At 39.2% G+C, this 17,734-nt stretch overlaps 1 protein-coding gene across 4 annotated transcripts in view; it reads right to left on the minus strand.

Moving 5' to 3' along the window:
• Positions 1-17,734, minus strand: part of pbx4 (pre-B-cell leukemia transcription factor 4) — a 240,271-nt gene that overhangs the window by 34,454 nt on the left and 188,083 nt on the right. For 3 of the 4 annotated variants that reach the window (XM_039770399.1, XM_039770402.1, XM_039770403.1), the window contains 4 exons: positions 11,592-11,836; positions 8,343-8,533; positions 2,733-2,868; positions 2,464-2,620 (listed from right to left, as the gene is read on the minus strand). In XM_039770399.1, the coding sequence (XP_039626333.1) occupies positions 2,464-2,620; positions 2,733-2,868; positions 8,343-8,533; positions 11,592-11,836 (729 nt within the window). The remainder of the gene's footprint in view (positions 1-2,463; positions 2,621-2,732; positions 2,869-8,342; positions 8,534-11,591; positions 11,837-17,734) is intronic. The other variant, XM_039770401.1, reaches the window with a different exon arrangement.

The raw sequence follows: 17,734 nt of genomic DNA on the forward strand, positions 1-17,734 counted from the left end.
TTCTCTGCCTAATGATGGCCTATTTTCACTCACATGGACAACTCTTTGGACCGACCACATGAGAGTTAACGGCAACAACTTCCAAATGCGAATTCCACACTTGCAGACCTTCTACCTGCTGAATAGTTAATGAAATAATGAGGGAACTGCTCACATCTGGCTCTGAAACAGCTCGTCAGTCAATTGTCCACATAATTTTGAGCCCCTGAAAATGGTAGGACCATGTATAAAAATGGCTGTTATTCCTAAATTTGAGTAAATGCTGAAAGTCTACACTTCAATCGTGTAATTATTTCTTCATTTCAAATCCATTGTGGTGGTGTATAGAGGCATAATTATGAAAATGTTGTCCCTGCCCACATAATTATGGACCTAACAGCATAATTCAATTCAAAAAGTTACCCATACCTAGCTGGTTTGCTTGTTAGTTGTGAATGTGATTACTTATTTTAGATATAACTTATGCCACCATGATGTAAATTATGCTATAGAATGCCTAGTCATTATGGAGGAATATTTCGGACAAAATTAAATAAATGCGCAAATAAATAAAAGTACTGTGAAATGTGAGCATAAATAAATAAATGTGTCATGAAATGAGTGCCTAAATAAAGATGTCATGAAATGAGAGCATAAATAAATAAATGTGTCACGAAATGTTTTTTTGTTGCTTATTTATTTATTTAATTTTGTCCGTAACATTCCTGCAAACCGTCATGAAATACGACTTGAAATAAAACTGTCACGTTCACTCGTCAAAGTTGAGAGGGTGGGTTCTAACACGCCTTCTAGTTACTGATTGGTGAATCGATAGCACAAGAATTAATAAGAAAAATGCTTACTACTGCCGAAGATATTACGTATTTCAGAGAGAGAATTGAAGATTTACTTTTCGTACTTTTAAACCACATAACAGAAGGGGTTCGATTGACTCAGCTGGAATGTCAAAGGATGGCCAGAGCAGGGAACTGCGTCACCTGTACTGGAGTGTAGTCAAGTCCCTTCCAACAGTTCTTCAATATTTTCAAATCTAGTTTTATCTATATCGGAGTCTAAAAGGACCGCCAACATTGCAATTTCTTCCGATAAATCTTCAATTCTCTCTGAAATACGTAATATCTTCGGCAGTAGTAAGCATTTTTCTATTTAATTTTTGTGCTATCGATTCACCAATCAGTAACTAGAGGGCGTGTTAGAGCCCGCCCTCTCAACTTTGATGAGTGAAAGTGACAGTTTTATTTCAAGTCGTATTTCATGACGGTTTGGAGGAATGTTACGGACAAAATGAAATAAATAAATAAGCAACAAAAACATATTTCGTGACACATTTATTTATGCTCACATTTCACAGTACTTTTATTTATTTGCGCATTTTTATTTATTTTATTTTGTCCGAAATATTCCTCCATAAGTCATCACCAAAGATCCATTTTCTACAACACAGCAGACAGATGTCAAAGGGGCAAATAAAAGTATTGGAGACACCTGTAAAGCTTCGGTTGGGCAACTCTAAATCAGTTCTTACTCATCATTTATTTGGAGGTTTACTTTTACTGTACAAGAGTTAAGACACTGCCCTCTTATACTGTAGACCAAGTTTACCATAAATGCAGCCATGTCAATTCAATTACAAATACAATGTTATTATAATCTCATTTCTTCCATTTGGATTTAGAGCTATAAAACACACAACTGTGATGCTTTACTGTAGAGAGTAACACAGTAAAATAAACTCTAGTCATGGTACATCTTTCAGATAGATGATACTAGCTTCTGTTAAAAAGGCAAAAAAAAAAGATGATTGGGTTGGGGGAAGTGTGGAGTGGAAGAGTAAATGGTTCCCTCCCTTCCCAGCATCTGCAGTGATAGTCCACTGTGTGAGTGGCCAGCAAGAATTTCAGATGTGACATTTTGTCCTCATTCAGTGCACAAGTTTGTCAATCTTTGTTCCTTTTACTGACCTTCGCTTCCGACATCTCCAATGCACCACATAGCCAGTCAAACAGAGTCAATTACCTGGCATTCTTTGGGGAAGTCACCAAAATTTAACTTACTAAAACTGGAAGAGTTGGCAAGACTTAAATTTAAAACTTGGAGCAGCCAGAGTTTTTTTTTTTAAAAACAAACAACCACCAAAAAATAAAAATAAAAAATATGCCCTCCCACAAGGCAGGAGAGTGCATTGGACTGTTCTGTGGAGTGAGTCGGTCATCGGTGACTGACTTGCTCCGCAGGCATTTCGGAGTGCAAGATGGAGCTACCATGGGGACATGGATTTCAAGCTGTGCCCCCAGGCAGACAACAGATAGGTTGGCTGGGTGGGGATGGGAGATGGGGTGCTTAGGAAGTTTTCTTACCAACCTGTCTGCACTCTAAAAACAGGTGGGAAAGTGAGGGGTAGGTGGGGAACTGAGGGTTGGGTTTAGGAAGCGAGATGTTTGTCTGGCAGGAAGGGAACGGTACCTGAATTAGGCGTTGCGGGAGAGTTAGCCTGGCTGGCTTGGGCTGACACACTGGCTGCATCCACCGCTGTTTTAACAGCGTACAGGTTTGCCTCCTCCTGGAACTTACCGATGTTCTTCTTGTACCGGATTCTCTTGTTGCCAAACCAGTTAGAAACCTACGGTAAGCAATAAGAAACATTAGGAGGAAAAGAAGTGAGCAATGAGTGTGCCTCGTTTGTGTATTGTGTCGAAACACCGGCGCACCAGTGGGCTAGACATGACACTCACCTGCGAAACTGTGATGCCACATTTTTTAGCCAACTCTTCTTTGGCCTCCTCACTGGGGTAGGGATTACTAAGGTGCGAGTAGAAATACTCATTTAAGACTTCTGTCGCCTGCTTGTTGAAATTACGCCTTTTGCGTCTGCAAAAAGAAAAGAGGTTTAATGGGAAGAAATAAATGCAATGCTTATGAACTCAGCATTTTCAGTTGAACACCATGCATAAAAGGAAAAGGAAAAGAAAGACATGCAGTAACAGGCAGTAAAGTCCAGAAACCATCGGGGTGGTGGGGGGGGGGCCCTCTTCCAGATTTATTATTCATTCTTCTGTTTAATTTCGCTTATTGTAAATATTAATTCACCAGAAAAGAACTAAAGCTGACAACACATGTGGGAAATTTGCAAACCAACCAACCCAGCCAAAGATTCACATCAGAAGGTACGAGTCCCTCAACAAGTCTTAAAATCACATGTTCTTGCTTATAGATAGTAGCTTGGTACTGTGATTTTAGCTTAGGATTTTTAAGCTGTCGAAAAAAAAAAAAAAAAAAAGAGTAATTACCTAAAGTTTATATGAAAACTGCTATTTTTCTACAGTACCCTTTAGAGTATGATGACTTTGAGGTCTGCAGACGTTTAAACTTGAAATAACACAATACACATAGAATTAACATAACAATAACATTCACACTTGCAGACGTTTTCCAACAGCAGCAGATATAAGGAAGGACCAGACCTAGAATACGGGGCCGATACATTATCGGTAACTCACATTCACTTGTTCACTTGCCAGCTTGTCTAAAAAGAATGCCTTTTAAAGCTATGGCAGGAAAGCAAATAACGGCAAAAAATAACAGTTTAAAATTTTGGAATAATTAATTGAAGAAGGTGTTTTAACAACAACAACAAAAAAAAGTCTACATAAATGTTACAACTGTACTTGGGAATGCTATGTCAAAACATTTCTTGTTTGGCGAATGAAATGCATGCAATTATCCTGCACTGCAATAACTGCAGGTAGCACATATGATCAGTATGAGTAAGATATTTAATAAAAGTCGTTTCCACACCATAGGGACACCAAAATGAATGCCAAAGGCTACCCACCTTGAGTCATAAAATGTGAGACACAGCTTAGGACAAACAAGGACTTAAAGAAATAATCAAATGCATATTCATTTAGAATTGTAAAATTACAGTGAGAGGAAGAGAGTTACAGTGGTACAAGAAAAAGACGTAGTGTGTGTACACTGATATGGACACGTTGTACGGATACTAGCAAATTTTTCAATTCTGCTTTGACTTGGCAAAGAATTATATCAGCCTTTAGAACGTTGATAATTAAGCAGGAATGGTGGCACTAGTTAATTAAACATATCGTAGTTTAGATTTGGCAATCAATTTAACATGTTTTTGGACTATGAGAAGGTGGGCTGTCGAAGTACCCCAAAATTAACCTTTACATATTTATATTAAATAAGTACAGTACGATCAGCAATGTCCAGTAGTGTCCTGTAATGCCACAAAAGCGTTAATTTATAGCCGCTCAAACATGCAAAGACTTGTGTCTTTCATATAAAACCTTGAGAGATGACATTAGTTCCAAGTGAAGGTAATGTGTAAGAACTGTCAGACCTTGCTGAATCATCGCGCCCATGCCCAGTCATCTTCAACTATGCAGTACTTCGAGGTCTACAGTCTGACGTGATCCAATTTGCAATAAACGTCAGTAGTTAATGCTTTAGATTTTGTTTCATTTATGGATTTTAGTCTGCCACAGATTTTGATGCCAAGCATTAGAACTTGATTTAGAGAATTCAATTTGTTTAATTACATGCACAGTAGGCCTTCAAAATTCTCAAACGTTTCGATAACTTTGATAGTGAAGAATTAGTTTTTTTTTTTTTTTTATCCTTAATGGTGACACACATACTTGTACACCAGTATAAATTATGGGGAAGTGAATTTTGGACAGAACTTCTAGACTCAGAGCTGTGGGAATCTGGAACAAACTACAGAGTTAAGTCATTGAAGCAGAAACCTTGAAAAAGTATAAAAAGTTGTAATTTCTACATGCTGTGACTGAAATGTATGCAAAACAGCTTAAATGAAAGTCTACTCATACAATGTACATTTTAGTCACATCAAAATTGTTTGATTTGTAATTTTAAACTGTGGAGCAGAGGAGTAAATCAAGGAAAAAATTGTCTTTGTCCCAAACCTTATGAAGGACACTGTATGTTTTCAATATGCTATTAATTCTGTTATTTTTTTCTCGTGGGGTATTCGTAATACTTCTGCGCGTTTTTTTTTGTTTTTTTTTTAAAGACACACATGAAAATGCAACCTTATGTGACACTTGAGAACAAAGCCCTACACAAAAATGTGAAAAAACAAAAAAAACAAAAATAAAAAAAAGGCTGGACTCTCTTTTATCTTCAGCTACAATTGTTTTTGCTCCTGGTGGCTAGATGAGACAATCTCACTGCCATTCTCATCTCTTTTATATAAATTGAGACATTGTGAGTCTGTAAGTGTCTAACAAATGAAAAAACGAAATATCCTAAATGTTGAATTATAATGATTTTTAATTGCTTCCTCCACATTGTAATTATTTACCAAATGTTTTTATTCAAAGCAACTTTACAAAAAAAAAATGAATTTTAGTGTTCATAAAAAAAAAAAAACTAGTATATTAACACATGCAAATTAGGGTGTGCCGGACATTACTTAATACCGTGTAGTGTGGGACGCCAGGGCACTGTGGTAGAGAGCACGTGGTTAAGGAATGACATGCGAGACTACAGTCATCCCCGGTCATACGCCCTTTACAGTTGTAGCAAAAATCTAATGCAAGTAACCTGGCTATTTTGTTTTTTTATTTTAATTACATATCATTGTTTTAGGCAATGTGTGTCATGTCAGTAACCACTTAAGACACAGACAGTATGTGAAAAACTATGGGTAGGCTGCGGCAGTTACAGTAAATGAGCATCAGCATGATACGATACTACGGCACCAAAAAATGTGTTGGAGGCAGCTTTTAGGGTGCCAGAGAAATTTTAAAATCTGTTCTTTGTACAACTCTAACTACAAAAACAGAGTGGGACTGTGTGGGTGAGCTTATGGGACAAGGCCAAAAATGCAGTTTGAAGGGATGTGTTAAAGAAACAGAAAGCTGTCCATTTTACCAGTGATCACACAAGATAACTATAATGTACAGGCTGATAGTGGAAGTGATGTGCATACACAGATCTGTAAAATACTGTAGTATGGCATAGCACGTCTAGAGTAGTAGAGTGTGGAAATTAGTGCGAGATAAAACAACTACTCAAAGAGAAAACAGAAATTTTAGTGATTGGCAATAATGGATACAATGAGGTTATTAGAAATAAACTTGATGCATTAGGATTAAAAGTCAAGATGGAGGTAAAAAACTTAGGGGTAACTGTTGACTGTAATCTAAATTGCATATTAATCAGATCACTAGGACAGCATTTTTTCACTTAAGAAACATAGCAAAAGTTAGACCTCTTATATCACTGAAAGATGCTGAGAAATTAGTTCACGCGTTTGTTTTCAGTCGACTAGATTACTGTAACGCACTCCTCTCAGAACTACCCAAAAAAGACAAAAATTGTTTGCAACGAGTGCAGAATGAAGCTGCTAGAATCTTAACTAGGAAAAGAAAATCCGAGCACATCACATCAGTCCTGATGTCACTACACTGGTTACCTGTGTCATTTAGAATTGACTTTAAAATACTGCTTATGGTTTACAAAGCCTTAAATAATCTCGCTCCATCTATACATATAAAGGAGAGTTGGGATCCGAGAGACTGTTTGTGTGTTTGTGGAGGGTTGGAGAGTTAAGGCGGGTGGGGGAGTCACGTGATCATCTCCCCTCCCATTCACCTCATTTCATTCACTTCATTTCGCTCCGAGTTGAGCTCGCAGCTGACGCGGTCTTGCCGTCCTTTTTCCTTAGTGTTTAGTCCTCTCTCCTTTACTGATTTACTGTTTACTAGACGCAGTACTTACTGAATAGTATTTTTTCCTTTAGTGTTTCTTAGTGTTTAGTAGATGCAGTGTGCCGGTGTTCCCGGCAGTGTTGCACTTTACTGTTACTTTCTACTTCGTTTTTGTACTTTAGTGTTTAGTAGACTTTTACTTTATCTCATTTACTGTTGTTTTTTTACTGTTGTTCCCGGCGCTGTTGCCCTTTTTCACTTTATCTCATTTAGTGTTTGGTAGATTTTTACTTTATCTCATTTACTGCTGTTCCTGTTTTTCCCATTTCAATTTTTTATGTAGCATGTTCACGAATTAGTCATAGAGAAAATGTATATATTTTGGGTCCAGGACAAACCAAAAATGTTGTATATAAAGAAACTCTATAAGTCACATGTAGATACATAATTATTCCAACTACAGCGACTGCAGGGAAGCGCACTTGGTCCGCTAGTCTTATATATCAGAATGTCTGACACCTTATATTCCAAATCGTAACCTTAGATCCTCAAATGAGTGTCTGCTTAGAATTCCAAGATCAAAACTTAAAAGAAGTGGTAAGGCGGCCCTCTGCTGTTATGCACCTAAAATCTGGAATAGCCTGCCTATAGGAATTCGCCAGGCTAATACAGTAAAGCACTTTAAAAAAACTGCTAAAAAGACATTACTTTAACATGGCCTTCTCATAACTTCACCTTAATTTAATCCTGATACTCTGTATATTCAATTAATTATAACTACTATTCAGGGTGGCTCTAAAATCCGTACTGACCCCTACTCTCTCTTCTGTTTCTTTTCCCGGTTTTCTGTGCAGGTCGCCACCACCTAATCAAAGCATCATGATGCTCCTACATTGATGGATTAAAAGCCAGAAGTCTACATGACCATCATCATCAAGCCCTTCTATGAGAACCCTAAATACAATGAGGACTGTTTCATTTATGTTAGGTAGAATGCCCAGAGGGGACTGGGTGGTCTCGTGGCCTGGAACCCCTGCAGATTTTATTTTTTCTCTCCCCGGCTGTCTGGAGTTTTTTTTTTTTGTTTTTCTCTCCTCCCTAGCCATCGGACCTTACTCTTATTCTATGTTAATTAGTGTTATCTAATTTTAATTCTTTCTTTGTCTTTTTTTTCTCTTTTCTTCATCATGTAAAGCACTTTGAGCTACATTATTTGTATGAAAATGTGCATTATAAATAAATGTTGCTGTTGTTGTTTCACATCCAAATGTCTGCTTTTGGCTTGAAATACAACTTTTCAAAAAACCTCAAAAACTTATTTGAATAGTGAAATTTCAACTGGTAGCCCTGAAGTTCTATTATATAGAGCTTTTCCATCATCAAAATCATTCCAATGTGCTTTACAGAAGCAACAGATATCCACATATGTAATTCTAACAGTGGTAGAATAATTAATCATGTTTACTCAATGAGTCTGTAGTGGGGGACCGAACTGGTAACCTTGTGCTTCACATTCCACTTCCTCAGGCACAAAAGGGGCCATACTTACTGCCTACATAGATGTGAGGACATGACTAAGTTTCTTTGCACTGAGTGAAAACCACAGCATTTTGAAAACAGCAAAGACAAAGTTAGACACATCAGTACCTGGCATCAAGGAAACGAGAGCGTAGGATCATGACAGCCTCACAGGTACTTTGCTTCAGTTGCATTTGGATGGAACTGAACTTGCGGTGAATAATGCTAACCATACGCTCAATTTCCTTTGGTGAAATGGGACGTGTGCGGCTCTGCTCCCGCAGCAAATTCATAACATGAGTGGTGAATTCACTGCATGCCTGGAGAGATGGAAGAAAAAAGTCAACAAAGGTCAGTCAGTAAACACAGGAATGATTTAGCACATGTGTCAACACGGCTGTGTCACTAAAACTCTTATTTCCGTTTCCAGTATATTATCTAACAGGACTACACACTCAATGGCCACTTTATTAGGTACACTTGTTGAACTGCTTGCTAACACAAATATCTATTCTGCCAATCACATGGCAGCAACTCAATGCATTTAGGCATGCAGACATTGTCAATATCGTCTGCTGAAGTTCAAACTGAGCATTAGAATGGGGAAGAAGAAAGGTGATTGAAGTGACTTTGAATGGGGCATGGTTGTTGGTGGCAGACGGGCTGGTCTAACTATTTCAGAAGCTGTTGATCTATTGGGATTTTCCTGCTCAACCATCTCTATGGTTTACAAAAGGGAGCTGCAGTTGTCTAGTAGAAAATGCCTTGTTGATGCCAGAGGAGAATGGCCAGACTGGTTCGAGCCGATAGAAAGGAAACAGTAACTCAAATAATCACTCATTACAACCGAGGTATGCAGAAGAGCATCTTTAAACACAAACACGTTGAACCTTGAAGCAGATAGGCTACAGCAGCAGGTTAGCTAAGAAAAGGCAAATGAGGCTACAATTAATACTCGCTCACCAAAAGTGGCCAGATTGACTGGAAGAATGTTGCCTGGTCTGATGAGTCTCGATTTCTGCTGAGACATTTGGACGGTAGGGTCAAAATTTGGCATCTTCAACATGAAAACAAGGATCCCATCCTGCTTTGCAACAGTTCAGGCTGGTGGTGGTGAAGTAATGTTGTGGGAGATATTATCTTGGCAAACTTTGGGTCCCTTATTACCAAATTAACATCATTTAAATGCCATAGCCTGCCTGAGTATCGTTGATGACTATGAGCATCCCTTTATGTCCGCAGTGTACCCAACTTCTAAAGCTACTTCCAGCAGGATAATGTGCCCTGTCACAAAGCACAGATTATCTCAAACTGATTTCTTGAACATGACAATGAGTTCACTGTACTCAACTGGCCTTTGCAGTCACCAGATCTCAATCCAGGAGAGCACCTTTGGGATTTGGTAGGATGGGAGATTCACAACATATATGTGCAGCTGAAAACTCTGCAGAAACCACTATCATGTCGGTATGGACCAAAATCCCTGAGGAATGTTTCCAGCACCTTGTTAAATGTACGTCATGAAGGCAGCAAATGGTGGACCAACCCGGTACTATCAAGGTGTACCTGATATTAAGTGGCCATTTGAGTGTAAAGGTGCTACAGCTTTATTGCTGTGTCTTTAGTGCTTATCTTGTACAGCAATTTTAATTTACAAACAAGAATGAGGTCATGAATGGGTAAAAACGCACAATGAATTTAGGAAAGAATGAATGAGGTCAAATTTTAAAAACTGTCATAACAACTTGGAAAGTAAGCACAGTTAAGGAAGGGTGTGAGTATGTTAAAAACAACACACAGTATGTACACTAAAAGACTTGCAAATCTTAATATATTTTAATTTTGCTATCGAAGGGCCAATTCAATGACCAAATGCAAAGAGGAGATGAACAAACAATGTGATCCAAAACTGAAAACATTTTCTCTTGTTGGGTTCAAAGGAACACCCAAATGGAGAATGACTTCCCAATGAAAAAAGCCAATACACACCATTATAAAATCCACATATGTTACACTATTAGCAAAATTTTTAAAATATCCGCCTTTACTCTTTCACATGTTTGGTCAATTTGTTATAACAATAAATACAATAAAATCTAACAAAGACATAAAAATACAGTATCCTTATATATAATTTGATACTATCCGTATGTATGGTGTTCGCGTCAATACCCCGTATGTATGGTGTTCACGTCAATACCTTGACTCAATACAAGTTAGAACCATGCAATGGGACTCTGCATACGTAGTTAGAACATAATGTGGCAAACGCGGATGCAGTATTGCACGATTGGCTAAGAATGTTCGATTGCTTCAGTGACGCCACTGGACAGCCGAGTATAGTAAGTCGCTGTTGGTTCGAGCAGATAACAGTAAGTTCAGTTGGTTTTTGGAACGTTGGTTTGGTGGGGTGTACTTTCCAGGACTAACATAGTCGACTGACTTAAACCCTTCGACAGCTCCAGAACCGTAAGTAATTTAGAACATATCGCCATTTGCTTGGTACGTCAAAATCTATCTTTGGACGGTTCGGTTTTGGCATCCGTCCGTCCTGACATCTATTGACAAACTGAGTAATGATGGCTGGGTAGTAACAAATTTGAGCCGATCTCAGATCTAAAATGACCACGGCAACATAATTATTATTCCGACTCTGATTAGAGTCGTAAAATACGGTTTGTTTTGAAAATTTGTTTGCTGGAAAAAAATGAAATGAGGTGCGCTGAAGAGCTGAGTTCACGTCTCGTAGCCCCGTTTAAACAGGCAGCTCTTCATTACATCGGCCGAGAAGGACTATTTTAAGCACAAATCAGTGCCATGATAACAAAATCATTTCAACGACTTAAAAAAACAAATAATTCTTTGCAGAGAACATATGGATTTCACAAACGTAGAATTTGTAGCCTGATTCGATCGGGCTCCAAGTCGCTAGTAAATACTTACATTGACAATAGTCTCAAATTTAAATTGCTTATAAGAGATGGAGCATAAGGTTAAACTAAACGAAACTTCGGCTTTTGATGTTGTATATATTACGGAGCACAAGGTAGACAACAGTGGTCAAGTTTAAACCTGACTAAACACCCCTCACACATGTAGAGTCAGAAAGAAGCTAAAATATTTCAGTCGCATTTGAAGAGGAGAAGGGTATGCCATCATAAAAGATACAATTCTGATTAGTTATTGCTAATAAAACACAACAGTGTCTGGTGATATTTGTGACAAAGTACGAAGGACCCTAACTTTTCAAAGACCATACATGTTTTTTTTCTCTCTGAATTCTGTGTGCCACAGAAAAGTTAAGACAAAAAAACTATTCAACAATACTGAACTTGTATAATAACACTGTTGAACTTACACCCCTACACCTTTTTTTACCTGCTCATATTTTTCCAGTTCTGCGTGGTAAATCTGACGGATCTGTGCCAGTTTGGCACGGTAGTCGGAATGCTCGATGCTGCCATCATTTGGGGAGCCTCCTGCAGCTGCAGCCGCTGCAGCAGCAGCAGCTGAACCTCCACCCTTCTCAGGGCCGGACACCCCTTCTGCCAGCAACATGTTGTCTAACCTCATGATCTGGGGGTCTGGAGGGTCCTCTTCTTGAACTCCACGGATGCTTAAAACTAAAACAAAAACAAGAAAGAAAAGGACTTGAATACAAATGGCACTTAGATTTCAACAAAATCAGAAAGGTGACAATGGCAAATTTGTTCTTACAGTTAGGCTATTGACAAAGGTAGACCGAGTCCTGATGAAATGGGGAGCAGATATCATGTCAGACTCATCTTGACAGCAGCTCTAATGGAATGCCCACTACCGGATCAGTTTGCTTTTTCAATTTCTGCTGGCCTAACATGTTGCCACTTGCTAATGTGACATGAAGTTCAAGTACTTTCTTTAAAGATTTTCATTTTTTATTTTCAACTTGTTAAGTACCAAGTAATTAAGAACCATTCACTATTAATATAATTGTGATAAAGTAGGGTACAGAAGAAAGAATAATCTTTGTTTAGGGATTGGACAGAGGAGCCATGTTTGGAAAACCATTGTGCATTTTCCAAAAAAAAAAAAAAACACTGGAAGAAAAATACATTAGATAACACACACAAAAAAAAAGCAAAATACACGAGTTACAAACACAAATATAAAGGCAAATACTGAAGAACTTGGGAAACATGAAAAGTAAGTGAAGCTGTGCAGTTACATTTGAGGAAAAACAAGACACCTTAAGAAATGTTACCGATGCTGCCCAGTGCACAATGGGGATAACAAAAAAAACAAATGTCGCTGGTGCATTGAAGAACTTAGGAAACTAAGGGAAAGAAACTCCAGACAGATAACGCAGTAACTAAAAAGGAGAATCGCCAATGGTCCACACAGGAAATCTGAGAAACACAAACAGGGAAACCGAGGCAGTTGGGAAAAACCAACATAAATGAATGACAGTCACAAGAGGAAGAAACCAATTCTAAATGAATATGGAGACACCAAGAAAGTAAAAACCAGAAATAGAATATGTGTAACTACTGGAGAGAATGTGGAGAGATAACAGGGATACTGGGAACAAGTAATGTCACATGTACACTTGAAAAATGGGGAAACTAGAAATGAGAAAACGAATGTGTATGTTTGGCACCCTGCCCAGGATTGGTTCCTGCCTTGTGCCCTGTGTTAGCTGGGATTGGCTCCAGCAGACCCCCGTGACCCTGTATTCGGATTCAGCGGGTTAGGAAATGGATGGATGGATGGATGTTTGGGAGGAAAAATATAAAAAAGAACAGAGGTGTATTGGAATTTTCAGATAATTGAAAGACTCTATATGAAGAAGATTCTACTAAACAAAAAAACTTTTAATCCTTCCCTCAAAACAAAAAGGAAACAATTTCAAAATACGGGCATTAAAGTAGTAAATTAGGAAGACAACAGAGAAAGAAATCCTGGAAATATAACAATTAAGAAGACAACTAAGACAGAATATTCAACACAGAATGTCACCAAAAAGTCTTGGCAGACAATGGAGAAAAGTAAGCCAACTCACAAAACTGGCACATTTGGAAAATACGGGAGGTAATAAAAGTAAATTATCATTGAAATCCGCATGAGAATATGGCAAACACTCATTCACTAGGAGATGCACCACATACACACATATTTTATAGGAAAGCCTGGCTTGCACATCCTCTCAAATAAAAAAATTTACCAATTCTGCTGTCACGAAATTAAGGAAAAAGCACAAGATGATAGAAGACTTAATCACAAACCCATACAAGAGCGTCCCTCGCTAATCCAGTGACAAGAACAAAATGAAAACCAAATCACAAGATTTAAACCTTTGTCATCTTTAGCTACTTGACGCCAAGGTACCGTTCTTAAAGATGTTAAAGGTCTACACCGTTGATGAGAAAAACACATTCAAAAAATTGCCTTCAGGTGTCCATGCGGCCAGCAGGGGGCAACGCTTTACTACACATTCGACATAAAACTGTTCAGTTTAGACTGGACCGCACTTTCGAGAAGCTGTTTAACTCAGAAATATGCAAAGGAGAGAAGAAAAAAAAATGTAGAACACCTAGATGTTCTCTTAAAATATTTATAATCCTTATTTTTAGAAACAGAGCAACCAAGCACAATTATATTGCATATAATGTGGCCTTATTGTAGTGGTAAAATACAGATGAAGACATGCAGGTTTGCTAGGGAGAAGGGTGGATTGAAGCTGCCCAAACAATCTTAAGAGAAAGAAGTGAGCATGTGGCAAACAATGCATTGGGTGTCGAGAAAGGTCAAAAGAAAAGACAGAACGGTGTATAATTAGAAATCAAAGCTCAACCATCCTCTGGTCTGCCCCCACTTCACTGAAACCTGCATTGCCTCCGACACTCCCATTCCCCTAATTAACCTTAATCTTTTGGGATCAACAGTCTCCCTTTTCGATTTTATACATCTCATCTGCCCTCCCTGATTTATTATGGTATTCAATACAGGTCAAACAGGGCTCCTAGGAAGCGGGAGAAGGATGCTTATTGAGAGCTGCTGCAACAGGGGATGACTTAACACTGCTCGGAGGTTGTGACCCTCTTACTCGTATAGTATGAGTCACAGAATATAGCAGTTGGTAGACCGAGTATACAGGTGTGCACATTCACACGCACGCACGCACGTAAAGAACTTTGTGCTTCCCAAGAGGCTGAGGCTTGCCATCTCTCTCTGTCAAACACCCCCTTTCGGTTGCTCTCTTTGGTAGGGAGGCACATTCCTAAGGCCCCCTTCTCACTTGAGCTCCGGGCCTCACTGCTCAGGAATTTAGTCTGAGAGCCCACCTGAACTTTTGACCCTCCCTAAATCCGCCCCCTCCTAACCCAGACACATAATGTGCTTTACAAAGGCACTGCAGATCCAGGCAATGGGCCGAATCCTATTGTGTGTGATTATTGCTAATGATCTTCTAGATTCCTCAATTCAACATGGTTGAAAATAAGTTATTCTGTCGAGGATTTACTAACTTGAGACCCTCGGTGCAGACGTGCAGTGCGTTTACCCAGCAGTATGTTTGCATTTCAACAAAAAAAATTCGGGAGGGTGAGAGGGGTTGAAGGAACAATGCGGCATTCAATATATTTTTGGGGTGGAGTATCCTATTTCGGCAATGCTTCAGGCACATTTTGACAACCCCTCCCCCCCACTCCAGTCCACTGCATCAGAAGATTCTATTGGCTGATGGAGCCCTCCTAACATGCAGCATACACACACACACAGAGAGAGAGAGACACTTGATTCTAGAGGCAGGGCTTTATGCTAACAGAAAGGTAGCCTTTGACCTCTGAACCCTACAGAAACCTCTCCTGAGCACACATGGAACTGTTTAAAAGGCGGCCCCCCAACTGCCCTGCAGAGCACACAGTCTGCTTGAATGACATTTTTTTCCATTAGCAGTGAAACCTAAATTCTGAAATTGCCCAATATGGTCAGTCAGAGCGACAGGCCAGACTGAAACTATTTCCTGGAACTGGGATGCAGACAAACGCAACACAAGAGGAGAAAAGGATTTGTCTGCAGCCTAATAAAACAGACTGAGAAGGAGCCTCATGGACTAACAAACTGACACTTTCATAATTCTGCTTAATCACTTATGGTGCCTGTTAATTGAGTCACTTAAAAACAAACGAGTCGCTGCACACTGACTCTCCACCATTACTGGGGCGGGAGAAGCACAGACTTTGAACACCCCACACAGATTTCAAAGGTTCAAATGACAAGAAACATAGTAAGCAGATAAAACAAAGAGATTCTTCAAATATAAGCACAAGCTTAGTAAATGTTCTCCCACATACGTGTAATGTCTAGAAAGGCCTACCAGAGGAGGATGCTGCACTGCAAAAAAAAAATCAGATGCAAAAACTAGACAAAAAAAAACCAAAACACGTTAAAATGGGAGTTGCTTTGTTTTTATTTAGCAGAAAAATCTGCCAATGGCGTAAGCAAAATTTACTTGACAAGATTTCCTAAAGTAAGCTAAATAATTGTAAATGCAAAATTTCTGATAAATAATAATAATTACAATACATTTTTACAATAAGGAAAAGAAGATTTAATGTCATAATATAAATACTTTTCACTTGCTTAGACTTCATTTTTTGCAGTGTGACTATGGCACCCAAACCTGTGAAAGCCATAATGGTAACCTAAGAGCGTAGAACCTGCAACAAAACTCATCATATATTAAGGGCAAGAACCTGAAATGCTAATCAGGTGGGTACCACCACTGCAGCCATGGCAGTTAATGATCAGAGCAATCCAAACCCTTTCCCTTAAGTGAACACTGACCATGACACGCACTTCATGGCAATGGCTGGAAACTCGTCTTTTTTTCTTTTTGATGGAAATGCATGCTAGACGGATTAAAATATGCTGTTATAAAGAATTCTGACCAGAGGAGCCCCATAATTCCTTAATTAATGGAGCCATAGGTACATGACCTTATTACAGCTTGGTGGGCCAGCAAGGGGCACTTACTCTGTGGTCTGTATGTTGACCCCAATGCCCAAGTGCAGTGATGGGGACACTGTGCTATAAATATGGCGCCATCCTTTGGATGAGACATAAAACTGAGGTCCTCACTTTCTGTGGTCATAAAAGATCCTGGGCCATCCTTCGTAAAGAGTAGGGGGCATCCCGACGTTCAGGCTAAATTTTTACATCATGGCCCCCTAATCATTCCCTGTCTCTAACTGTCTCCCGCTTCACCACCTATCAGCTAATATGTGCTGCAAAAATGGCTGCCGTAGCATTACCCAAGTAAGTGCTACACATTAGTGGTGGTCGAAGTGGCTCCCTACCCACTGAAGCACTTTGAGTAGTGAGAAAAGCGCTATATAAATGTAAGGAATTATTATTACTTTATTCAGGAATTGGGCTGCAGCCCCCTGTGGTGACAATGCTATATCAGTTTTATGACCACTCTAAAGGATACACAGCTGATCTGAGGAACCCAAATGCCAGGCCAGTTACCCAGGACACATTTCCATTGGCAGGAAATTACTACCGGGTTCACTTCTCAGGTTGGACAACTCTACCACTGTTGGTCGCAGCAAACAGAACCCACCAGCGAAGGAAACATTGACCCAGGCAAAATACCGGTTAAATCTTATATGTATACAGTAGCTTTCACAGTAAAAATTAAAACAAGGTTTCATCTTCAAATACATTAGCAATGCTGACCAAAATCAGACTGGGTGGCATTCAGTGGAGTTTGCCACTTTATTCACCCGTTTACTGCAGCAGGCCCATAGTACCTCCTAACAAAATGACTGTTCTACAGTAAGAGTGACAGCCAATCCAGCTTTTAAATGGAGACTTGAAGAAGGAGTAATCACAATCGGAAGGAAAATAGTTAAAAGTTTCTTCTGTATAGCGCCTAGAAGAGTGTACAGTGTCAGATGTAGCGGACATTGGGCTCCCAACCGCCAAAACAGTCAGTCAATTGTGAAATAATAACGCCTTCAATGGACTTGTGCCCTGTCCAGGGGTACCCCATGACACTGACCTGGATTAAGCGTGCCTGATAATAATTTAGATTTTTTTCAATTTTTTTTTTTATATATTTTGTTAATTACTGAGCATGACCATTGGCAGGTCAAAAATATAGTGTCAGCCATTGTACAGCACCCACGGAGCAATTTTCAGGTTAAGGGCCTAACGGAGTAGGATCCCCTCTGGCAGTAAGGGAATTTGTACCAAGCAACCTTCCAGACACAAGCGTAGATCCTTAGCCACCAACGATAACGATAACAGCATGTCACATCATTACATCAGAAGAAAGGGGCTACTTGCTACAGGTACACCAACACGAGGTGAACACGGAAATAAGAAAACAGTTTTGAGTAATGCTAAATATTATTATTGGTTTAAATTTGTATTCTACGTAATCAAAAGAGGGCATTCACCTGAATGGAAAGACAGAGAAATAAGTAGAAGGATTTAAAAGAACTAACATTTGAGAGACAGGACACTGTTGTGCTGCA

This window comes from Polypterus senegalus, chromosome 12 (genome assembly GCF_016835505.1).
Source record: "Polypterus senegalus isolate Bchr_013 chromosome 12, ASM1683550v1, whole genome shotgun sequence".
Taxonomy (NCBI): Eukaryota; Metazoa; Chordata; class Cladistia; order Polypteriformes; family Polypteridae; genus Polypterus; species Polypterus senegalus.